We start from the raw sequence: 27,012 nt of genomic DNA on the forward strand, positions 1-27,012 counted from the left end.
TCCTTCCTCTTTTCTCAGTACATTTGAGATCACTGATGCTAAGGTGGTTGAGAGCATGTTTTGTTTGTGTGTCATACTTCATGTGCTGCAGTTTTACCTATTTAATGTGCCACGCTGGCAGTACTAATGTTATGGAAGGCTGCAAAGTGAATCCTGTGTGCTACCTCTGGAAAACATGAGTTAACCATCAGCCACTTTTCTCCCCTACACATCTGGCCATCCAGCACCCAGGACATTAATCAAAGACTAATTGCCAATATTATTAGGCTAGTGTTTAAACATTTTTAATAGTTACCAGAGAAGTTTTTATGACATAATTTTAATTAATTATATATGAAATAGATATGAATTCATGTATCTGGTAGTAATTGTGATATTGTTGACTAGCTGAGGAACTGTTTTACTGTAAAACAGGACCCTTTATATTTGAATAGATGTTTTACTTGTTACTGGTCATCTGAATGTAAAACATGATGTTCTTCGTAACGACCTTTTCTGTAGTGAACTCAGAATGCATGGGGAATTATCAACACTTGGGCATCCCCAGAGTGTCTCAGAGTTACTTCTCATTCTGCGTGTTTCAACCAGAAATTTGACTGCGGTGTTAGAGTAACCCACACTTTCTTCTTTTTGTTTCTAGAGGTATGTGTAGTTACATTGTTGGCTCTTTTTATTTATCATCTACATTGATACTGTGTCTGTTAAATCAAAGGGCATTCTGAGTTTCATTTTTACATGGTTTTGTTCAAAACTGTCAACTAATTATAATTGCTGTGTTAGTTTAGTAGGTGCTGGCATATTTTGCTGTTATTGAAACTGTAACTGCAGTTTTGTCAGTTTTTGAATTGCAGTTCTGCAACTAATGAGTGGAAAGAAGTTTTGCTGTGGGTATTTTTTTTTTGCCTTTTTTCTATGTCTTTATGACCATTGCATTAATATAGTTAAGTATGGGGGTTGCAAAAATGTTGTTTTTCAGTGTCCCTATGTTGTTTTCATTTTATTTTATTTTATTTTTTTATTTTACATTTGTTAACTGGGATGGTCCGACTAGACACAGGTCCATTTTCAGCGGGGGGCAGGGAGAAAAGCTCCACAGTAAGTAAGATTTTACACAATATGTTAAAATACAGTATACAGAGAATTTTCAAATATGTTAAAATCCAGTATACAGCAAAAGACATAACAAGACCTATAAATATCTATATATATATATATATATATATATATATATATATATATATATATACAGAAAAAATGGTTACACGTGGTTAATAACAGAATAAGTATACAAATTCAGTCAGCATTAGGACAAGACCTAGACTGTAATATATATTACAGTAGGTATATTAGGAAGCGAGGTATATAAGTGGAATAATTTTAAGGACTTATGTAATACATGGGCATAGCCACTTATTCTTTGTGTGTTCTAAGTGAGTTTTTAAAGTGAGAAGAGGTAGGGGCAGAAATCAGAGCAGGAGGGAGATTATTCCAGGTTCTAGCTATAGAGTGGGAGAACAGTGCTTTTCTTGCAATATTGTTAGCCCTAGAGATACAGAGGAGAGGTTTGTCGGAAGATCGCAGAGGACGATTTGTATTATAGTGGGTGAGAAGTTGGCCTAGTGCAGGGTTTTTTTCTGGATGTGTTACCACATTGTAGGCAATGGCTAATTGGTGATAGATTAATAGTTGGGGAAGTTCCAGCCATTGCAGTTCCCTTAGAGCCTGGCAATGGTGGGTTCTAAAGGTGGAGTTGATTGCAAACTTGGCGATTTTATTATAACATGATTTGAGTCTGGCAAGGTCAAGTTTTCTAAGGTGGGTAAGAATTAGAGCAGCATACATTAGGGTAGACAAGAGGTGAGTTTGTGCTAGGGTAATCCGTACTTGTTGTGAGAGGGATTTCCTGTGCTTATATAGTGTTCCCATTTTTTTATGGACTTTTTTGATAGTTTGTGAAATGTGGATGTCGAAGTGTAGATTGTTTTCAATTTCAACGCCTAGGAGTTTGGTATGGTCAGAGGGAGAGATAATAGTGCCATTTTTGGAGGAAATGGTGAAGGATAGAGGGGTGGAAATTATTTTGTTGGGGATGAAAAGTAGTAATTTCGTTTTATTATGGTTTAGGATAAGTTGGATCTGAGTGATCCAACTTTCCACAGAGCTAAAGGATTCCTGGGTGAGTTGTTGTAGTATGGTAAGTGATGGAGCTGAACAGATAAGAGTTGAACTGTCAGCGTATTGTATAAGTGAAGCATGCTGTGTGATGGTATGGAGATTATTGGTAAATATGGAGAAAAGAAGTGGGCCTAATATGGAGCCTTGTGGTACACCTATGGTAGTTGTGAGTAAGGGGGATAGTACACTTTGCCACTGGACAGATTGCTGCCAATTTGACAGCTTTTAAACCAGGCTATAGCGGAAAGGGCAAAGGATAGGGATGTCAGGGTGTCTAGTAGTAAGGAATGTGAAACCATGTCAAATGCTTTGGAGAGGTCTAGAAATATTGCAGATACAGAGTTATTATTATTTCTATGTTCATTTATCAGATTGGTGAAAGAGAGCAGAGCGGTGGTTGTGCTATGGTGTTGTCGGAAGCCATGCTGTGAGATGGTGTGAGTTTAGGAATTGTGTTACCTGAGAATGTATACATTTCTCTTGTATTTTAGATAAGGGGGTAGAATGGCAGTGGTGCGATAATTTGAGTATTCGTAAGAGTTTTCACCTTTATGTAGTGGAATAATGTATGATACCTTCCATAGCTGTGGGACATATGCTTCTTGTATGGAGCGATTGATAAGAATAGAAATAGGGTAGGATAAGGATTCAGCAGCCATTTTTAGGAAATTGGCTGGTAGATTGTCAGCGGCAAGGGTGGTAGGTTTCAGTTTTAGGAGGTGGTTTTAATTGTTGATGTGGGAACGGATGAGAGCATAAAGGATGGGATGTTGTCAGGGCATTTGGTTGGGTTATATGTAGGGCTGTTTTTGGATAGTTGGGAGGATAGTTTTAAGATGGATTTTGTGAAATGGTGATTGAATTGGGAGGCAATGTCCTTGTCATTCGTGGAGTTAGGAGTGGGAGTGGTAGTTTTGCCTGGTTTTAGGAGAGAGTTAATGGCATGCCAAAACCTTTGGGGATCTTTTGAATGTTTCTTTTGGATATTGTGGAAGTAATTTTTCTCTGAGTTTAGTTTGTCTCTTGGCCTGATTTCTAAGTTGTAGGTAACTTTGTTTGGCTAGGCTAGTATTGCATTTCTTCCAAATTCTCCAAGCCTTATGCCTTGACTTCAGAAGGGCTCTAGTTTCCCTAGTTAGCCATGGTGCGTAGCTTGACTTGGCTCTTATTTTCCTAAATGCTGCGAGTCTATCAATGATATTGATGAGAATATTGTTGAAGTAGTCAGTGGCTTGGTCTAGATTTAGGGTTCATAGTGGTTTCCAGTTACTGTGTTTTAGAATACTGTTTAGTTCTTGTATATTTAGTTTACGATCATCTCTGACTTGTCTAAAAACAATGGGTTTGGCTATGTTGGTATGTTTCAACAGGAGGAAGGTCTGATAGTTTTATTTGGGGTAGTAAACTAGTGTCCCAGCTAGAATAGACTGTTTCTGGGTTTGTTTGTTTGTTTGTTTGTTTTGTCGATTGTAGTGGGTTCTTGGATAAGTTGGGCAAAACTGTAACGATTAATATGGTTAGTGAGGTTGTTAGAGGTACAGGCTGACCAATCAGTGTTCAGGTCACCTAGTAAGATGGTTTCTTGGGGGAAATTATCTGTGGCCCATTTGTAACATTTTTTCAATGATGGGAGAGTTATTACATGGGGGAATATAACAGGAGCGAATGATGATAGTTTTTGTGTCATTTATGCTTAGGGTTTAACCTAAGGTTTCAGCATTTTAAAATTAAGGTATGGGGGTTTGTAGAGGTTTGATGTTGATTGTATTTTTGTAGAGGATAGCAACTCCACCTCCCTTTTTGCCCACTCTGTCCAGTCTTAGGATATTATATCCTGGTGGGAGAATTTCTTCATTTTGGGTACTAGGTTTTAGCCATGTCTCGGTAATGGTTAGTATGTCAGGGGAGTAGTGAGCTATAAATGCATGTAGGGCAGAAAGTTTGTTAGAGATACTTCTGATGCTGACATTCAGAATCAATAGGTCAAAGATTTGCCTAGCAGAGAGTAGAGAGTTTTGTGGTCCAGGGTTTGGGTGTATGTCTCCAGATACAAGTAGATTTGTAGTGATAAACAGTGTGTTTAATTGTGTGCACTATGTTTATCTTGGATCTAAATTATGTTTTTATAGTGTAAGATGGTGTTGTGCAAGACTTATGAATAAGCAGGATTAAGCTGTCTTTAAATAATGTAGAAGAGATAGGAAAGATGTGTGATTGTATATTTGTTTAAGAAAGTGTTATGTGGAATGATGTGTTTTCTAGTGATGTATTTGTATATAAGGATGTGATGTTTGTTAGGTATGTGAGGGTTAGGAAGAGAAATCCTAGGATTGATGGTATTTTATGAGGGAGTAGTGGTTGGGTCTTATTGGTTTTGGGGTTCAAGTATGGGTGTGAGTGTGAATGCATGGCAAGTAGATACTATGTACCTTTTTAAGGTAGAAATTTGACAGGGGTGTTTATGAGAGGTTGTTGATTGGAGGAGGGTGTGGTCAGGTGATCTGGGGTTAGAATAAACGGGTCTATATTATAACATCGAAGTTCAAAAACTTTGAATGTTATAATATCGAACCCAGTAGAGCGAATGCTTGAAATAGCAAAGCTGCAGAACACCAAATACTTTCCTAGGGAAAGTATTCAGTGGGCCATTTCTGCAGCTTCACTATTTCCTCAACTGTGGAGTGAAGGTTACAGACCGGGTTAAGGTAAGTGTGTGAATGAAGGTGAGTGTGCGATTGGGCGTGGGTTAGGTAAGTTAGGGTTAGGGCGTGGGTCAGGTAAATGTGCGATTGTGTGGACGTGAGGGTTAGGGAGTGGGTAAGGAGAGTGTGCGATAGTTAGGGACCTTAGGGTTGGGTTAAGGTAAGTGGGTAGCTAGTGGTGTATGTCTGGTTTAGTGTAGGGTTTCGTGAAGTGCATGTGTGTGGATTATTTATTTTGGTGTGCTTGAGTTGTGTGTATGTTTGTCGGAACAGCAAATTTTTTCCCTGGGAAAAAATTCGCTATTCTGACTGTTCAGTTTTCTGGTGTTTCGATTAAATGGGGTCGATTTTATAACATTCAGTGTTTTTAGACTTCAATGTTATAATACAGACCCAGAATAAATGTAGAAGTAGTAGGGGCAGGTTGGAAATGGGGGCAGGGTAGGGGAGCTGAGTGAGCCAAGCATTGTTCACTAAAGACATCAAGTGAAGATAACTATAAAGATGAAAATGCTTAATCTTACTAATTAAATTTGCGATATTTGTCTGGATGGCTACTGTAACGTAGTGTTTTTATTTTAATCATTTGTTTTCCTTCACTGTGAGTTAGTGTTGGTCTATTTATTATTGTTTTTCCTTTGTACTTTTCTTAGCATCCATTCCATTCTCCTGTTGGTCTCCAGTACATATTTTCCCTGCATTCCCCTTGGTATCCACCATGGATGCCCATACATAAGAACAGAACTCCAACAGAGCAGTTGATGAGTTGATGCCCAACACAATGCATCTGAAATTCTCCAGGTGCAACTAACACTAGGTAAGACTGCAATCCAAATTGTAGCTTGCTACAGATCCCCCACCATGCCACAAGATTCTCACTACACCTTTCTAAACATACTGGAAAATATTAAGATACAACCAAACACCCTAATACTGGGTGATTTCAGCTACCCTGCCATTAACGGGGAAAACTGCTCGTGTACCAAGACCTTTGCCCAACGGTTCTTGGAATTCATAAATTCCAATGCCCTGGATCAACTAATCCATAGCTCCACCAGGGGCTCCAATGTCCTGGACCTGGTCATTACTGACATGAGAAATCGATGCTCAACACCAGTGGTCACCACCCCCATTGATTAGGTCTGACCATAAGCTGATCACCTTTGACATCCACATCCCATCCTAACTCCCCAGTAAAGAAACATCCGTAAAAAAACTTCTCCAAGGCCAACTTCATGCTACTCAAGTCAGAAGTGACAAACTTCATGACACCCATGCAGACGGGAACTGAAAGTTCGACTGCTGAATCCTACGCTAAAGCACTGTACGAGCACATCCACTCATGCATGAATTGTGCCATCCCAAATAGAACCAAGACATTCTCCTCCAAAAAAAGGAAGCCAATCTGGTGGTCGCCTGTCATAAACAAACTGTACAACAGAATGAAGAAACTGTTGCAGAAAAGAGGAAAATCCCAGTATGCAAAAAACTCCCTTACCAGCCTCAGTAAGAAGCTGCGATCCCTCATAAAATCCACCAAAGCTAGTTATGAAAATAAAATTGCCAAAGATTCCAAAGACAACCACAAGGCATTCTATAGCAATGTCAAGAATCTAAATGGCAATGCTGAGATCTGCTCTGAGCTACAACAGAATGGCATTAAATATACTCATCCCAAGGACACTGCCAATATCCTGGCAGATCGATTCAGTGCCAACTCCCCACCTCACTCCCTAAAGGGCCCATCTCAATACAGAAAGATTGTCAAATTCCAGTAATCACGACCACACAGGCAAAAACTGCACTCTCCAAAGCTAAGAATGCTGCATCCATGGGACCAGATGACATCACGGGCTGTGTACTACATGAACTACAAACTGAACTGGCACCTCACCTAAGTGTCATGTTTAATCATAGCCTCACCTCAGGCTTCGTGCCCACTGAGTGGCACACAGCTACAGTTATCTCACTCCACAAGGGGGGATCCGACTTGGATCCTGGGAACTACTGTCCCATCAGTTTGATGAGCCTGATCTGCAAGACCATGGAACGTATTATCATGGAATTTATAAACAAAGACATTGGCAAACTTCAAGCACTGGACCCCACCCAGTTTGGGTTCGTGAAGGGCCGATCGTGTCTCCTGAACCTGATTGACTTCTTCAAATCAGTCTCCAGAGATGAGGACAAGGGTAAGGCAGTCTACACAGCCTATCCAGACCTCGCCAAGGCCTTCAACACAATTCCCCACTCTGGAATCACAGATAAACTTACTAAGCTGGGCATAAATCCCTACATCACTTGATGGGTTGCCAACTGGTTTACTGACAGAACCCACACTGTAAAAGTAGCTGACTCCAAATCCAGCTCCAGACAGTTGACAAGTGGAATACCTCAGGGTTCAGTACTGGGACCGCTCTTGTTTGACATCTACTTCTCTAAAGTACAGGCCAACACTGAGGGACTCTGGCTAACAAAGTTCACAGATGACTGCAAACTGGAAGCCATTACTGAATCCCCAGATGATGTGGATATTCTAAAAAAGGGCCTTAGAGAAACAGATTCTTGGTGCCAGAGTCATGGGCTCAAGCTCAATGCCAAGAAGTGTATAAGTATCCCCTTTGGGAAAAACCATGTACCCATGAATTACCACATAGGTGGCAGTACACTAAACACTGAAAGTGTGATAAGAGACTTAGGTACACAGGTGGACAGTGGTCTCACCTTCGATAATCACATCGCCACTACATTCAGGAAATCCTTCTGTGTGGCACACCTCATCACTAAATGCTTTTCATCCAGAAAAAAGGAGGTCATTGTCCCACTGTACTCATCCCTCATTAGACTCATCATAGAGTGCAACGCCCCATTTGTTATGTACCTCATAAGACATCTGCAACAACTGGGAAGGCCGCAGAAACACCTCACTAAAAGAATCACGGGCCTAAAGCAGATGCCCTATGCTGACCGACTAAAAAATCTCCAGCTGTACTCTGTCACATATTGTTTACTCAGAGGCGATCTCTGCTTAACATATAAGGCCATGTCAAACCCAGCGCTGTTGGACATGCTACACTTATAGAAATCCTAATCCATCAGAGCCACATGCTCCAGGGAACTAAACCTTGTCATCACAATGAACAAAACATGCTCCCTAGGAGGGATAGGTTCCTGACCCAGAGACTCCCCATACTCTGGAACAGACTGTCCATACATGTCTAGCAGAGCGCCTCCTTGGCCCTCTTCAGAAGGAACCTTGACGACTGGATGGGAGATAGGAAATTTACCCCGGGGATCATGTCAGTTACCCTGTTAGACAGGGGTCCAGGGAAGTAAATATTGTGGGAAGAAATAGTCAGGGAATTGTTATTGCTAGGCTTGTATAGGCCCTAGGGCCGATAGCCTTGTACCAACCTATGAACAAGAATATTTGGAATGATCCACCTATTTTCCACCCCTTCTCTTCTCCCTGACCCCACTATGGTCCAACCACTCCTCATTTTTGGTAAGTTTTGAGAGACAGTTTTGCTGGCTTTGGAGGTCATAACATGCAAGAAGGTTCTTACTGTAATGATATTCCAAATATAAAATGTTTCCTTTTTCCTAAAATGCAAGGAGGTTTGTATTAGTCTAACAGTATTGCAAAAACATTTTTTCTTCTCTTTCCCTTAGCAATCGAGTACAGTGAAACCAGCATGGATGAAGCCAAAGGTCTGCTTCATGGAATTACATCATTTATCAGTGAAGCCTCTGCATATATGAGAGGACAGCTCACCTGCAACCCTGTTGATGAAAATCTTCTTTGGGAAAGGTGAGTTAGCAGATTACTGCCTTTAATTCCTTCATTCTAAGACACATGATTTAATGGTATTTGTAATAGTACATGTAAGGTCAAACCATCCTGTATTCTGTAACTGTTGCGTTTTCCTATAATAAGCTCTCCAGCTTGGTACATTTCTAACATTTCTCTAGTTCACAGTTTTGAAATTGTAGACACATCTGGCCAGCTTGCAGCATGACTTCATGCACTGGTCTGAGTAGATGGTATGAATCCTGTGCTCCCCAGATCTTTTCTGCTTCTCGCACATCTTAGACTACAGTCCTAACATACATAATCGAAAAGCATCTCTTTTCAGGGCCTAAATCACAGAAACTTTCTATGTGCTCCTGTATTTGACAGGAAACAAATCAGAGCTTTCAGTAGCACTGTTGATATGCTACAGGTGATGTGCATCACATGAAACACTGTCAGAGTGCTGGCTGTTCAGACTGTCCACCCACATGAGATGACAAAAGAAGCTCAAGGCCTTCCCAACAGCATAGGAGATGGCAGTTATGAAGGTTGGTCAGCATGAACTATGTCTTGACATCATAGAGTAGAACAGAGATTTAACATTGTAGCAGCATGTTTAAAATGTTACATTATTTCTTTAAGCAGGATAACACTCAGTCATGTGATCATTTACCGCTTCTTTATGTACTTGTTTAAACGGCTGTTTTAAAATTGTCTAATGAAGTCTTAGAACATAAGACGAAAGCACTTAATTTCAGTATTTTATTGCAATAAAGCCGTTTTTAAGGATACCATTATGGTTTTTCATGTTTTACTAGTTTGGAATTTCCACCCACCCACAGTCACACACTTATGGCGTTTATGAACAAAGTGCATTGACTAGGTGGCCTGATAGAGCTCATGATTCATGAGCTGTGCCTTGACTGAAGAGGTATTAAACTTGCACCTACCATTGGCAGTGACAAAAGCAGATTGTGAGGTGCACCCCAAAAAATGCAGTGAGTGAATACACTGGAGTGACCAGAGACTGCTCGCATCTTGCCAACTCACACAGAGCAGTCCCTTGAGTTCCCCAGTTAGGTTTCTCTCACTGAATTCATGAACAGAGAAGCTGCTCTTTTGCCTCCTCCCTACAGTGAAGAAGGCATGTCATTTAGAACTGAAGAGAATCTGTGGATTATCCAGCTCCATTTCAGTGCATACAGTGGACACATACAAGTTGTTTGATGCCTTTAGGACTTGCCCTGCTGAGTTTGGGAGCATGCCCTTAGCACAGTTTGGCACATATACTTGGCCTGATGCAGGCTTCTCTTGACCAAGGCCTTATTCAACATGTGTTTTGCTGAACATTGAGGCCCTGTCACTTGACAGCTACTTCTCAGCTGCCATTTGCTTTTAACCTTGAGCTTTAGATGAGCTTGGGTCATCCCTTCTTGAATCAGTGGAAGGAGAGGGACTCTTTTCCTGTCATTATCCCCACGGAAAGGGCATTCTTTTTCAGGGAAAAACAAAGGTAATGAGACTTCCTCTTCATATACCTTCCTTCTGGAGAACATGTTTAGTGTCATAAAGTCCAGCATTAAGTAGTCTGCTGTCACTCCTCTGCTTTCTCTCCAGGAGTGCTTAAACCAGTATCTTCACTCTCTGAAGAAAAAGGATAAGAAACCTTTGGTCATCAACTCCTTCCACCCACCCACAGTCACACACGCATACACACACACACACACACACACACACACACACACACACACACACACACACACACACACACACACACACACACACACACACACGCACACATACCCCTGGATTTTAGTATGTCATTTATGATGTCAGTTTTACAGGCATGGAAGCATCCTGATTCATCTCCTCCTATTCCTAAGAAGGTGGCTCCACTCTGTAAACCTTTGAGAGGAATAGAGTTATATCCTGTTCAAAAATGCTACTGAAAATTCCTCTGTATGTTCTCCAGTCTTACATAGGTCTCAGAGACCCCTTTCAACCTTACAGCAAATTAACAAGCCCAGAACTTCAGACAGGATGTGCAAGAGATTGTTTTCCTGAGCCTTTTTAAGCCTTTAGTCCCTTAACTGTGTACTTTAGTTGCCTGAGTTTTATTCCTCCCTGGTGTACTTAGCTGTGAAACTGCTGTAAGACCTTCCTGCATCATAGTTCAGAGATCCTCTGGAAAAGATCCTTTTGACAACTTTCTTGGTGGACTTTTCACATAGTTGAGTGTAATTTTTACTGTGCTGTTGTTGTGACCAATGAGTTGATGAGATACGTTAGGAAAAAGAAACATTTATGTCGCTGGTCCAGTCAGGATAAAACAGACAAGTGGTTGTGGGTTCAGTTCAAGCAGCTTTATTACACACAAACACATCGGGAATGAGTCTTTATAATGTAAACTTAAATAAACTTATAAACAGACTGACTACCACACTCATGCATGTTAACACTCTGGCTGTTCTCTCAAAATGGCACTGCTGCCTTCACTTGCTCGTTATTTTATATGCACGTGACTACATCTGGAAATGCTTCTTAAAGGTACATACACACACTCCCTCTTTAAGAATTAGCTCATACATTAAATGATAGTATTCAGTGGTATGCAATTATACAGAAATGATCTTTTGACGTGCAGTTATACAGAGCTAATTCTTTGACCTGCAGTCATACAAAATCAGACACACATAAAATAATCATGTCCAGGTTGCTGTGTATTTTACACTAGGTCTAGAAATATGACCTGGTCATGTTACATAAAAGTCAGAATTAGATCTGGCAATGGGGACTGTCTTCAAGGAATGTTCAACTTTGGGAACAACTGGGACATCATCAGAAAAGTACAGTTTTGTACCTACCATAAATGTAGATGTTCGAGTGCTAATACAGCTGCAGCCATAACAGGTGGGGTTTTCCTGCCTTCAGGCGAGTCCTCAGTCGGCCAAATTCCAAAGTTTAGGTCCGGATGTCGACAGGGTATAAAAGAACCATTTTCTTGCCCCAGATGTCAGGTGCCCCCAGAAGGAAGGCAAAACATAAATTTATGTAATAATGCAATGCAATAAAATCAAAAAACAGTAGTTGCAAGCAAATACACTATAAAAGAATACCCCAATCATGTTGTATGAGGAGGTGTTGGCCATTAGGACTGTCCCAAGAGGGAAGGAGGGAGGAAACCTGGACTGCAGCAGAACATCTACATTTATGGTAGGTGCAAAACTGTACTATGTTCATCGTGCATACAGCTGCAGTCATAACAGATGGGTAGAATCCCAAAGCTGGTGGTAGGCACTGGAACCAGGAGGAGCCAGGATGCCCTGCAAGACTGCAGTGGCAAAGAGATTTGGAGTATAATGGTAGGTGATAGTGCTTGGAGAAAGTATGTACAGAACTCCAAGTGGCTGCTTCCAAAATATCTTTGGTAGGAACCCCCCTGAGGAAAGCTGCAGAGGTAGCTGTGGCCCTTGTGGAGTGAGATCTGATGCCTTTTACCATGAAAAGAGTAACAAAAGTGAATGCAGTGGGCTATCCATTTTGAGATTGTCTGTTTGGAAATAGGCTTCCCTTGAGCACCTGTAGCATAGGACACAAAGAGTTGCTCTGATTTTCTGAAAGGCTTTGTTCTGTCAAAATAATAACAGAGCTGTCTGTGAATGTCCAAGGAATGTAGTAGTCTGTCCCCATTGTTTTGTGGATTAGGGTAAAAGGTAGGTAAGTGGATAGCCTGATTCAAGGCTACCCTGGATACTACCTTTGGCATAAAAGAAGGGTTGGTTCGTAAGAAAACTCTGTCCTGATGGAAAATGATGAAAGGCTGCACAGCCATGAGGGCTTGTAGTGCTGAGGTGATAGCCAGAAGGAAGGCTGTTTTCCATGACAAATATTGCAGTTCTGTAGAAGCAGCTGGCTCAAAAGGAGGCAGGGTCAGTTTTTCTAGAATGAAATTGAGGTCCCAAGCAGGTACTGGTTGCTTCCTTGGGGGTTTTATATTCTTAGCCCCTCTGAGGAACTGTCTTAAGAGGGGGTGAGCGAATAAAGGAGGATCAGTGTTGTATTCTGCAGAAATGGCTGAGGCATGGATTTTGATGGAGGAGAATGAAAGTCCACTGTTTAGTATCTCAGCTAGGTACTGTAATATTTGAGGTAAATTCAGTATTTCAGGATTCTGACCCTTTTTCTGATTCCAGGCACAAAACAGGTAGGCTTTTCTAGTAGAAGGCCTTCTGGCCTCCAAAATGACATCCTGCACCTCCTTGGAGAGTAGGGTCTGTTTTGAATTTAAGGAATCCTCCATGCTAGATTGAGTGTTTTCAGCTGACTGCGAAGAGTTTTGAAGTTGTGCTGAGTTAGTAGAAGAGGCATTAGAGGCAGGATCCATGGTTGGGAATGTGTCAGGCTCCCCTGGAGTGGGTACCAGTGTTGTCTTGGCCAGTCTGGAGCAATGAGAATCATCTTTGGTCTGTCTGCTCTGAACTTTGGGCAGCAGAGGAAGAGGTGGAAAGGCATAAACTGTCATTGTTGTCCAACTGAAAGAGAGTGTCCACTTTCCAGGCCTGTGGATGAAAGGTCCTTGAGCAGAATTTTGTCAATTGGTAATTTCTGTGGGTGGCAAAGAGATCTATGTCTGGCCTTCCCATGCTTGAATTATCTTTGTAAAACTTGAGGATGCAACTTCCATTCGGATCTGTCATATTTCTGCTTAGGTTGTCTGCCAGCGTGTTTTCCTTGCCTGGCAGGAACTGATTCCAGAGCCATGTTCCAAAGAGACATGGCTAGCCTGCATAGGGGTATGAATGGGTTCCCCTGTTTGTTTATCTACCACATCACTGTGGTGTTGTCTGTCCTTATCAATAGCTGGCCTGGATGCAGTAGGTCTTTGAAACCATAATAGCATTTATTACTGCTAGCATTTTGATTGATGTGTTTTGGGACCATTTGCCCTGAATGCACCGATCTGTCATGTGCGCCCCAGCGAGTCCGAGACGCCTGTTGTGATGACTTGATTTGCTTGAGGCTTGCAGAATGGGAGACCTATGTTTCTTTGGCATGCTTGAGCCCACCACAGAAATTCCTTTGAAGACATGGAATCAGTGGTATAGCTGTTTCCAAACTGTGGCTGTGTTGAGACCATAAGTTTTTAGGTACCATTGAAGTTTCCTCATATGCAGCTTTGCACATGGGATTAGTAGGATGCAAGATGCCATGAATCCCAGAGCCTGCAGGATTTTCCTTGCAGTCAGCCTGAGTGTGAAGGTTGAGGTAGGCCATCTGGGTTTTGTATTCAAGCTGTCACCCAGGAAAATTATTGTTTGAGAGGGTATTAGTCTTGATTTTTGTTGACTGTGTATCCCAGAGAATTCAACAACATTATTACAAACGCCAGGTGTTTCAGAAGTATGTGTTTGCTGATCAGGCACAATTACTGATGTTAGGCATTTGGCAATGCAGAGAATTGATAATGGGTTGAACCTGCAAGAAATCTGAGGTACAATCTTATCTGATTGGGACATGAGGTCCAATGTTACCAGCCAAGACTCCTTGCCCAGCATGGGAAGAAGCTGCTAATGTGAGCATCTTGAATTTTAAATATGTGTTTAAGATGGATAGGTCCAAAATAGGTCTCAATCTTTGCCCTTTCTTTACCAGGAAGAATAGTCTGAAAAAAAACCTTGACCCTGTTCTGTGCAGGTACCCTCTTGAATAGCTTTCATGTTCCATGATCTGAAATTTTTTTGTTGTGCTCCCCTTTGATTGTGTGGCAGGTTTGGCATGCCTCTCATTTTGGAAGGGGAATATGTAGCTCTGTCTATAATGTCCAGGATCCATTTGTCTTGCTGCAAAAAAGTCATTGGTTCTGCTTTCTGAATGGCTGTGAACTATCCTCACCCACCTGGTGTGTGGTGTTGGCTTGCCATTGCCTTCCTAAATGATCCCCTGTATCTACCTATTTGAGGTCTGTCCGTGGCTGGAAAGGACCAAAGGTTGTACCTGTAGGAAATCTTTCACTGTTTGCATTGATTTTGCCCTCCATTTTCTTTAATACCTCCTCAGCTTTAACACCAAACAATACATCTTTTCTGGTTGTTCAGGTTGTGACATTTTACTTTTCAACTGAGATAACAAAACTGTTGATACTTTAACATATGGAACCTGAAGGTAATGGATTTTTGCAGTGGAGGCCTTTAATTCCCTTGGGACCCTGAATGGTCTCCGGGTCAGGTCATGCATTTTTGTTTGTAAATTGTGAATCAGGATCATCCCCACCTGTAATACCCAGTTGGAGCTGGAGGGAGCTGGAGGTAAAAGGCTGGGGCTGCTGAATACATCATCTAATATGTCATCTACAGGAGGATAAACAGGAGGGATAGCCAGAGGCCTGAGCTGAGGGAGCAAGAGGAATTGAGTCTGAGTTTGGGAGTGGCCTTCCCATCTTGGCCTGTTCCCTGAAGTGTTCCCCCTGAAAGGTTCCCTCCAGGTAGAGTAGAGATCCAGGGAATGGACATGAATCTCCTCTGCCAGGAGGAATCTTCAAAAGGGGAGTGAATGTTCAGGTCATCAATGTTGGTCCGAGGTGGTATGTTCTGGGGTCGAAGGGTATTCTTCTTCAGGGGAAGGCTGAGCTTTGTCCAGAGAGGGTTGGGGCCCTGATAAAGAGTAATCAAATCCTCAGCCATTTTGGAGCATCTGCTTTTAGGGCATGGGCTTTTAGAGAGCCCTTAGGGCTGATGTCTAGAATGCATGCATGGCTTAGATAGAAAAGAAGCCTTCCTTTAATGGAAGAAGAAGGAAGTGGAAGAAGGCAGGTTGAAAGAGGCCTGTTCAGGGTGGTAGTTTCCCCTGGGCTGCCACTCTGGTGGCAGGCCAAAGAGGGCGCCAGGGTGCACAGAAGAGCAGCGCCAAATAGCGTCAAGCCAGTCAGGCTGAAGGAGCATGCCGCTGAGAAGAAGCGAGGCGTGCTGACGGCCGAAAGAGGTCAGTCGGTGTAGTTCGTCCTACCGCTATGCCTCTTATGAACTGTCTTTTCGGTCCTTATCTTTATCGGTTTTATAGGCGAAAAAATATTATATTTTTGTTATAATTGCTACTTTGATAAAATAAACTTGTGCTAAGAAATCAACGGCACTGTGTGACACAAAACGAGGCCAGGTAAAATGGGCCGGGGAAAGACCCGAGATGGGGAATAGAAATATGGGTCTCATGCTGGCTTGCTTCTGCAATGGCGGCATTTGCTTCTTCAGTTTGTTGCACATCGGTAGAAAAGTTTAAGTGCTTTCTGTGTACTTTAAGAAGAAATCGCGGGGCTGGACCACTCAAGAAGAGCTATTACGACCGATCTTCTAAACTTGACCGCAAACGGCAGCAGAAAGACCCGATGAAGAAGACAGAAGCTTCTGCTTTTTTACCACCCTAAATGGCTGACGTCAGAACTTATACCCCCAGATCCGGCACTACTTGGAAGAAGTGATTACCGCCGACCGCAACCCCCCTGACCCCCACGCCAGACCTCTGTGGCGACTGCTGTGTTGATGGCAGCTGTATGCACGATGAACATCAGAAATGGATACTGAGACATGTTTTTCGGTACAAACATTGTCAGGGTTGCTCTGAGGTCTAGAGTCTGTATCACAGGAATGATACTGTGGTATCGTTTCGGATACAGGAAGAAGATGCGTGCAGTTTCGCCTATATTCCATACCCTCAGATTCCACTAAGTAGGATCTCAGCTCGGCACATGCACCTCTCACTTGACCAATTCGATCAAAGCCTTTTGCCATTTGCACCCTCACTGCCTCTCCTTCTTTTAACGGATGAAGAAATCTGCTAATTTTATCACAGCTGGACCTCTGGGAAGAACACTTTTTAAAAAGTTGGGCTTTGATTGCTCTTTGATTTTTAGCATTAGGCACCAGTAAACTAGAACTGATAGGCAAAGTTTGTTCTGGTTTGCCTAGATATAAGTCTCTGAGCAGGTAAGCCAAGTGGGTTGTTACTGGATATATTTCTGAGATTAATTAATTCAAGAAGATATTGGTATTGTCAAGCTTTGACCTCTCTAGTGATTGCTTTGCACTCTGTAGTGCACGTCCAGCAAGGCCATTTGACTGTGGGTATTCAGGACTACTAGTAATATGAATAAAGTCCCACTCTTTTGCAAAACTCTGAAACAATTGACTGGTAAACTGGGTACCGTTGTCAGGAATAACTTTGTGTGGACTAACATTGACTGAGAAATGGCATTTCATCTTAGTAATAACAGCACTGGATGTTAGGTTAGGTAGCAAATTGATTTCAAACCTGTTCGAGTAAGAGTCTACCAACACTAAGTAATGCTGATTGTTCCACACAAATGTGTCAGTGGCTACTGTTGACCAAGGTACTTCAGGAATATGACATAGTTGAAGTGTATCTTTTTGCAAATGTGGCTTAGTACTATTACATACTGAACAAGAAGAAAGCACTCTATCAACATCTTTTGATAGAGAAGGCCAAATTACTACTACTCTCGCCCTTCTTTTGGTAGAGTCAGAACCTGGGTGGCCATGATGCAAAATTTGAATGTGTTCATGTAAGAAAAAAGGTGCGACAACTTTGGGACCTTTGAAAATGATACCATCTTCCATCAGCATCTCATCTCTGTATGGAAAGTGAGGTTGCACTACTGCTTGTACACTAGATTGCTTAGACGGCCACCCTACATTGATGAAGTGGTTGAGCTTTTGCAAAACTGGATCAGTCTTTGTATGATCTCTCAGCTCATCAAGTCTTGTGGTAGAAAAGTTATGCACTTCCATGACATCAAAGTCAAAATTCTCTGCATCAAGCTGTTCTGTGGTATTTCTGGGTGATCTGGATAGGGTATCAGTCAGATAAAGAAGTTTACCTTTTGTATGACCATTTTGAAGTTATACTTTTATAATCTGAGCATCATTCTTTGTAGTCTTGCTGGAGCTGAATGCATAGGCTTCTTTAAAATAGTGACTAGAGGTTGATAATCAGTTTTGATTTGAGTAGCTCGGCCATAAATATAATCATGGAACTTCGAACATGCAAACACAATTGCCAAAAGTTCCTTCTCAATTTGAGCATACTGCATCTCAGTTTGGATAAGAGTTCTAGATGCATAGGCAACAGGTCTGTCCTCTTGAAGAATAAATGTACCAAGACCGAACTTTGAAGCATCACAGGAAAGAACTACTGGTTTGTGGACATCATAGTATCTGTAGGTGGGTTGGCAGTTTGCTGTTTGAGATTATCAAATGCTCTCTGGTGTTGTTCTAACCGTGACCAGGCAACATTTTTGTGTGTCAGTTCCTTAAAGGCACTGATAACTCACTAAAGCAGGGATAAATTTGCCCAAATAGTTAAGCATACCAAGAAAATGCTGTAAGGCTTGGGCATTGTCTGGAGCTGGCATTTCAAGAATGGCTGCTTGCTTGGAAGGGTCTGTCATAAGCCTGTACTGGTAAATAAATTATCTACATAAGTAACTTCTGGCAATCTGAATTTATACTTCAGAGGATTAAGCTTCAAGTTCACTTTACACACTCTGTCCAGAACTTTCCTGAGGTTTCTGTCATGCTCTGCTTCACCACTGCCTCCAACAAGTAAATCGTCGACTGTTATAGCACACGGATAGCCCGAAAAAATTGCTCTATTCCACACTGAAAACCTTCACTGGCAGAATTTATTCCAAAAGGCATCCTGAGGAATCTGTATCTACCAAATGGGGTACTGAATGTAGTCCATAGTGAAGATTTGCGATCAAGCGTTACTTGTCAGAATGAACTCTTTGCATCTAAGACAGAAAAAACAGTGGCATTTGGCATGAGGATGGCAATCTCCTCAACTGTATGCATAGGATGATGAGGTCTCTTTAATGCCTTGTTCAAGTCTCTTGCATATTCTGATTTCATCTGAATTTTTCTTATGAGCAGCTACCATGGAAGACACCCACTCAGTTGGTTCTGTGACTGGACAAATCTCACCTTGATGCACCATTTTGTCTAAATGGACCTTGAGTTTGTCCTGCATAGCTATTGGAAATCTCCTTGCTGGTCTGACCACTGGCCTGATCTTTGGGTCTACCTTCATGGAGTACAAACTGGAAGTTTGCCTAGCTTGTCGTTGAAAACATCAGCATACTCTGAGAAAATAACGTCACTGAAACTGGAACTGGGACATGTGCTTACATGATGAACGTCTTTGGTAAAAGAAAGCATTTTCATTCCCAAACTGTCTCTGAGACCTAATAATGACTGCACAGGTTTTCTGACTACATAAAATTGCAAGCTGTAACTGTTTCCAGCCAAATAGCATGAAAGCACTACTGAGCCTTCTGTTTGTATCTCTTCACCTCCATAAGCAACACGCTTCGCACAATTGCCCAAATTAAGTTGCTCACCAGCTCTCACTTTAGCAAATGTTTCTGCTGACATTACATTACACTTTGAACCAGTGTCTACTTTGAGCTTTGTGTGTTTACCATTAACCAAGACAGTACAAAATACTTTGTTCTTTGTCAGCAAATCTACTGCATTAACCTTTTCACCTACCACAGATACACCATCTATGTAGAAAGTAGTGTTGCAGCTTTCTATATGATCAACTTACTTTTTTGAGTGACCTTTCATAATAACTGAATGAGACTTGCTTGATTTACAAAACTTTTGAAAGTGGTTCCGTTTTTTACACTTGTGTCATTGGTGACCAAATGATTACGACAGTTAACAATAAGACTTGACTTGGGTTTTGCTGACTCACTCTTATACTGCACTCAGCATGTAATTTTTACTGAGCTAGTCTTAGAACTTGCTAGAAAGTTATGGCTCCTCCCGGTGGAACCCACAGAGGTTACAGCTGCCATGTGCTTAGGCCTGCTGCTGCTTGCCATGTACCGCATGCTGTCTACATTTGCTCTAGAGGCTGCTGAAACCATGTTCTTATCACGTCTAAGCGTACTTGTGTGACTTTCTGTGAGCTCATGGATTTGACAAATCACTGTGGCTTTGCTTAACGTTAAATCACTGTCACGAAGCAAAATCGTTCTCACTGCAGCATTATTAACACCACACACAAGCCTGTCCTTTATTAACTCATCTTTCAAATCACCAAATGTGCATGTTTTATCCTTATTTCTCAAGTCAGTGATATAAGCTGCAAATGTTTCACCTGGCTTTTGGCCTCTTGTATAAAATAAATGCCTCTCTGATGCAACATTTGTCTGGGGGTTGCACATTTCTCTAAATTTACATTTCAAGCACTCAGGGTCTTTCTTGATTCAGCCAGTACAACAATATGGCAGTTTTCCCCCTCTCCTGCATGTAGCTCTGGTGCATACACAAGTGAACACTCTCTTTCAATGGCTTCTGACCTAGCTAAGTTAAGCAAAATGAATGTTCTTGTACATGCATCTTTGTCAGAAAAAATCTGCTTGTATGAAAATATAGTATCCCTCAAATACTCTTCAGTTCTCTGCTGTATTATGATCAAACACAGGTGGACTGGGTCTGCGAAATTCCTCTTCCATATCAACCCATAGATGTGAAGGTGCTTGGAATTGTACGAACATACACATATAAATATGCCAGAACTTTATGCCAAAACTTGTAATTATGCCCAATAGCATGACAAATTCTTTGCCAAATAAGTCTCCGTAGCACAAGAATACTTTAAACTCACTGTACTTTGTGAAACCACTCCTTATCAGTGTAAGAAATACTTTGAAATGACTGAACTTTGTGAGCAAACTGTACATGGCACAAGAAGCTCAGAGTAAGAAACACTTGAAATGAATGCACTTTGCAAATAAACTGTATACAGCACAGAAACTCTCCAAAATGGCTGTACATATGCGAAATAACTGTACAGTATAAGAAACACTTTGAAATGGCGGCACTCTGCAAACAAATATACACAACACAAGAAACTTTTCAAAATGTCTGTACTTTGACTGCACTTGCACACAGCAAACTCCTTGAAGTAATTGTACCGTAATAAAGCACACGTACTGCAAACAATTTGCATACACTGAGATACTTCGAACAACTCTAGCTATGGTTTGAATGGCTTCGGTTAATGCGATATAGTAGTTTATGCCCAAACACGGTCTTTCACTAAAAACATGCAGTCGCCTTGCTTTTTAAGCTTATTTTCCCCTTTTATTGTACTCGTGCTTGTTTTACTTTAAACATGCTCATTATGCAAACCAAAGGTAATTCTGAGCCCCATATGAATATTTCTGCTAGTTTTATCAAATATTGTGGTTTTGAATATTTTGTTTAATAATGCTTCTTACGCGTTTTGTTTGATTAATAATGCTTTTTGTGCTACTCGTTTAATTAACAATGTGTTTTGTACCTTACAAATGCTGTGTTTCATTTTCTTTGCAAAGTAAATCATTTGTGCAATTTTTGGTTACCTTGAGTTTATTTCTGGCCCTTTTTTGATCGTTTGAGCTCTCAACCAGCTCAACCTGCCTCCACCTTCAACTCTGCACCTCATGGCTTAAAAAAGTTGCTCTCTTAATCCCAGTTCTGACACCATGTCCATTCAGGATAAAACAGACAAGCGGTTGTGGGTTCAGTTCAAGCAGCTTTATTACACACAAACACATCAGCACTGAGGTTTTGTAACTTAAAGTTAAATAAACTTATAAACAGACTACCACACTCATACATGTTAGCACTCTGGCTGTTCTCTCAAAATGTTTTTTATATTTTCTATTTATATGCACATGCTTACATCTGGAAATGCTTCTTAAAGGTACATACACATGCTCTGTTCTACAATTTTGTATTTAGAATATCATTAAACTAATAAGACATTTCCTTCATATTATAACCTCCAAATGGTCAGGGATGTGCCTACAGTTGATGGACTGGCTCAAGCTGTCCTACTTCAAGGGTCAGCTTGGATAGGCCATTATGGTTGCCGTCTTTTGGTGGCAGGTGCTTTTTGGACATGTTTCCTAGGACTTAATTAAAGATGTCCAAAAGAGGAAACTGGTGTTGACTATTATAACAGGCCTTACATTGTTCCTTCAGCTTTTTCCAATTCTTATATATCTTCTTAGTATCCCAAGAAGGAGAGGCCTCCCCCCTCTATGATATGAGGGGCACTGAAGTATCAAGCTGTACTTTCTCCCCTGATTCTGCCCAATATGAAGGACTACACAACTGGTGCTACTTGCATTGGCTTGCCTAAACCACATGAGCATCCTCATACGTCCAGTCCAATGAGTTTGATCCAGCTTGAAGAGCCATCACCATGAACTGATCAGTTCAATTTGTAGTCATGGACTACTACATCTTAGAACTGATGTGTCTTCCTCCAGAATGGGCTCCACTAAGCGACCAAGCATTCTTCACAGAGCTGTTCAACTGTTCCAGAATTCTACTTATCTAAAGAGCAATAGAGCCTGTTCTTCCTTCAAAGAAAGTTGATTGGGTTCTATGGCAAACTTTTCCTTTTTCCAGAGGGAATGGGAAGCTTCCAGCTCATTTTTACATTCAGTAACTATAGTAAGTGCATCCAGTGTGTTAACTCATTCACTCCGGAGCAGCTCAGGAAATGCTGACTTATTACTTCCACCATACAAACAACAGTGCAGCCTGACCTCTTTTTCAGATAATCCATTTGTAATACCATACAAAAAAACAAATGTTCATAATTCTTTAACCATAAGAGTTAGACTAAAAATGTAAATACAAAAGTTCAGTAGACGCTGATCTTTCCAACGTTATAAAGGTTGATAATGTGCATCTAAGTTGTTATTAAATATTTACCAAGGAATGCTGATGTAATGCATATTGTTTACCTTTTTGGTAAAACAAATCACAATATCTTGGTGAACGTACCATGCAGACACATGCAGTATGTAAATAATTAGTTTGTGTGAATGTCAACTTTATAAGAGTACCATAACTATTACTGTGTGATGCTCCTTTACTGTGATATTCTTAGAAATATGATTAATATTATATTTTTTCACAATCTGATAATTAAAGCATAATATTTCATTGCCTGTAACAGTCAGAGACTACATATCAGTGTACAAGTTGTATGGCTCAATGTCAGCTTCAAAATTATATGTCGTGTGTTGTCACTGTACTCCCTTGCAAAGATATGGACATAGTAATGAGAAATATCCTAATTTCTATAATGCGACAAAATGCGACAAATAAGCAGAGTATTTGATTTCTGTCCTTGTCATAGATGAGCATTAATTTTTTGCAGAAATTGAGTTTTTGTTCTGCTGTGAATATCACACTTCACCCCTGACCTTGCACACACATAGCCACTGAAATATGGCAACTATGTTTCATTTTCAGAATCCTACAAGCAAACTGGGATATCTGTCCATGTATGATACTCACAATTCGTATAATTACTTGACGTTGTACATTTTAATAATGGCTTCAAAAGGATATCTCGCTCATCACCTTGCCATCTTTCCTAGCAGAGTTATTTACCAAAATATGAAAAAATGTAATACTTTTCATAACCTAAGTCATAAACAAACTGTGATGTCTGTACATGTGTATAGCATACATAGTTCTTTTTCCATGTTGCAGGTACTAATACTGTCTTCAAAATGAGGTCTTAGCATGTTGACATGCTCCCTAGCAAGTTATTAACCAAAATATGAAAAAGATCATAATTTTCATAACCTAAGTCATAAACAAACTGTGAAGTCTGTACATGTTTACAGCACACATGTACAGTTATTTTACCATCTTGTAAGTACACTGTCTTCAAAAAGTAGGTCTTGTTCAGCATGTTGACATGTTCCCTATGACAGTTATTCACCAAAATATGAAAAAATATCATAATTTTCATAGCCTGAGTCGTAAACTGTGATACCTGTAAATGTGTACAGCATACATATACAGATCTTTTACCATTTTGTAAGCACTAATACTGTCAGGTCATACTCAGCATGTTGATATGTTCCCTAGCAAAGTTATTTACCAAAATATGAAAAAAGTCATACATCTCATAACCTAAGTCATACACAAACTGTGATATGTGTACATATGTACAGCATACAGATAGTTCTTTTACCATCTTAAAATGAGATTTTACTCAGCATGTTGACAAGTTTCCTAGCAGACTTGTACAACAAAATATGAACATTATCATAATTTTCATAACCTGAGTCATAACATGTAATATCTGTACATATCTGGAATACACCATACAATTACAGTTCTTTTACTGTGTTGTAAGTAGTGAAAAAGGTTTTCATAAAATTCAGTATGGTTTTACTTACTGTGGCGGTCCTACTTGGTTATGGTTGGTTTCCATCCTTTGTCACTAGGTGCATGTTGCCAGTATATCATGCATTGCTGCAGTCATGCCATTGTGCAGATCAGTCAACAACAGGTCAGTGGCATCTTCAATTAGGTGAACTGTGTCATTTCTGGAAAGGTGAACATCTTCTGCAGTGATGCTGTTATTGCTGACTGCTGATCCACTAACCTTGTGCATCACTTTATTTATTGACTGGGAAAGTCCACTGAGTCAGTAACCCATTATCAGTGGAGGCCCAGGAAGAAAAGCTCCACAAGTAATACAGAGTATGCAAACTTAACAAAATTGATATTCGAGTACATATATAAGTAGAGATATGTAAATACAGTACAGTACAAGAGTACAATGTTAAGTATTGGCATTGCAAAATACAAGGCAAAATTTACAAAGATAAAAAGCAGAGTTATGCAGCAGTATCATTATAGTGTGCGTTCAAGAAAAATTGCACAACTGTAAACAAGACAGAAGTATTTAAAACATGGTATTTGTCATTTGAAATACAGAAGTAATTAGAGACAGTTTTAAAGTAGCCTGATTGTTTTGCAGGGGCAAGTGAGGTTATTTAGGTAATATGTTTTTAGTGCTGATTTAAAGGTTTTTATATGGTCAATTTTAGTTATGTGGGAGCATAAGGAATTCCAAAGTTTAGCAATGATATGAGAGTACAGACACTGTCCAGCTCTTTTGTTGGGTTTGGTTACTGTTCACAGCTGTTTGCTGGAGGATCTAAGTGTTCACGTAGGAGTGTAAGTTTGTAGGATTGAGCAGAGTGCTGGGCAGGTGTTAGGTTTAAAAATTAGTTTGTGGACTAACGTTAATTGGGTATAACAGAAATAGTTGGGGAACTCAAGCCAGTTCAGTTCTGAAATTGCTTGGCAGTGGTGTGAGTGGTTAGGCTTTCCTCAGGCAAATTTAGATATTTTATAATAGCAAGATTGTGGTTTATTGCTGAGGGATGAGTGAAGGTTAGTAAAGATGGCACTAACCAGGGTCTATATTAGATAAATGAAAATTTATCTTACCGAAAGCTGACATTATCGAAAATCCCAAAACTCGAAACTGCAATTGTGGGGGCCCCCCCACACCCCCCGCTAAATATATATTCCAATTCCGAGATCGCACTACAGTGAGAAAAGGGCAAATATTCCCATCTTCACTGAACTGCGATCTCACAATTCCGGTTTTGGGTTCCGGGATTTTCGCTCATGTTAGAGTTCAGTAAGATAAACTTTCGTTTATCTAATATAGATCCTACTACCATATACAGGGGAAGTGATGAATAAGGTACTGGCCGGTTTTGTTTTGCTGTGATTGTCTAGGTAGAGTTTGTGACAAGTTTGCCTAATTTAAAGTTTATTTTCTTTATTGCGTTGAGAATATGTGGCTCAAAAGTGAGCTTGTGTATTGTCATGCCTAGTAGTTCAGCTGTTTTCACTATTTCAATTTCTGTCCTATCTTTAGAAAAAATTTTGAAGTATATATCTGGTGGTTTTGTAGAGAATAATAGAAATCTTGTTTTTTGGCAGTTTAACTGCAGTTTTGCATTATTTAGCCAGGATTCTATAAAGTTGTGCATAAACCCATTCTGTAACCCTCTGGCTTTGTGCGCTGCCTGTTGGATGTTTGCATTTCTCCAGTTCTGGCGAGGAATTATGTCAGACCATACAAAATGACATTGTGACCACCACAACTGCATGTAGCCCAGTGAATACAGGAGTGGCCACACACCCGCACTCTCACTTGTCATTCCAATGCTCTTTTATTTTTATTTTACATTTGTTGACCGGGCTAGACTAACTGGATATATGTCCATTTTCAGTAGAGGCCTGGGGAGAAAAGCTCCACATAAGCAAAAATTTACAACTTCAGGTACAGATAAATAATTCTGTAACAACTTAAGGTACAGTACTATTTTGAGCTGAAGAATACTCATTTTATATAGACAAATATTATTAAAGGAGCAGAGGATAAGAAACAGAGCAACAAACTATTTTAAAGTGTCACACAAAAAGAAAGAGAGGTAAAGAAAAAAACACAAATAGATGTAGCAGCTCAAGGAGCAGTATTTAGCTGAGTTATACCATTTATCCTATAATAGCATAGCAACTTAAAGGGAAGCAAGTGGTAGTAAGTAAAAAGAAAGTTTATATGGATGTTTTTATGTGTTGAATAGATTACTGCTGCTTGCTAAGGAAGTACAGAATTAGAAAAAAAGAGTATGAGAGTGCAACTGTAAAAATACTAAAATAAAGTAAAGGTGAGACTACTGTATGAGGCATGGAGAGAGTAGGAATCCAAATGCAAATGGTAATGTGGGAAGGCTACAGAGAAAGTAGTGGTAAGATTAGTCTGGGTTACTACATGGGCATAACCAGTGGTTACAAAGGTGTTGTTTTTTGAAAATTTTTATTGAGGAGAGATGAGAGTTCAAAGGGAAGGAGGTTCCAGGATTTGCCAACAGTGTTGGCGAACAGAGAGTCACCGGCCTTTTTTTTTGGATTTAACTGTGGATACCAGTACTTTATTGGCTGAGCGAAGGGTTGTCAAATTACTATAAGGGTTAAGAAGGCTAGTAAGTATAGGAGAGTTTTTTGGAAGATAGAGGATATTATGGGCAATAATAAGTTGTTTAATTTGGAGTTGATTATGAAGTTCTAGCCATCCTAGTTGAGTTCTAAATGAGGAACCAGTAGCAAATCTGGCAATATTGTTGTAGGCGGTAGTTAGTTTGTTAAGGTTGCTTCTTGATAGGTTGGTATAGATGGGACAGGCATAGAGGAGGGTGGAAATTAGATGGGTGAGGGCAATAGTTGTTCTAGCTGTTGGCGTAAGGAAGTGTTTAATCCTATAGAGGGAGCTTAATTTTCTGTTTACTGTTTTTATTGTAGTGCTAATATGTATGTCAAAGCTAAGATTATGGTCTATAGTAACCCCTAAGAGCTTGGTAGTTGGGTCGGGAGATATAATGATACCATCATTGGATATAACTGTGAAGTGGATTGGGGGGACCTTTGCATGGGAGTG

At 40.4% G+C, this 27,012-nt stretch overlaps 1 protein-coding gene across 4 annotated transcripts in view; it reads left to right on the forward strand.

Moving 5' to 3' along the window:
• Positions 1 to 27,012, forward strand: part of CARS2 (cysteinyl-tRNA synthetase 2, mitochondrial) — a 1,053,801-nt gene that overhangs the window by 929,160 nt on the left and 97,629 nt on the right. For all 4 annotated transcript variants that reach the window (XM_044072656.1, XM_044072657.1, XM_044072658.1 and 1 more), the window contains one exon: positions 8,550 to 8,688. In XM_044072656.1, coding sequence (XP_043928591.1) covers positions 8,550 to 8,688 — 139 coding nt within the window. The remainder of the gene's footprint in view (positions 1 to 8,549; positions 8,689 to 27,012) is intronic.

Source organism: Protopterus annectens, chromosome 5.part0, assembly GCF_019279795.1.
Source record: "Protopterus annectens isolate FY-2018-M chromosome 5.part0, PAN1.0, whole genome shotgun sequence".
Taxonomy (NCBI): domain Eukaryota; kingdom Metazoa; phylum Chordata; order Ceratodontiformes; family Protopteridae; genus Protopterus; species Protopterus annectens.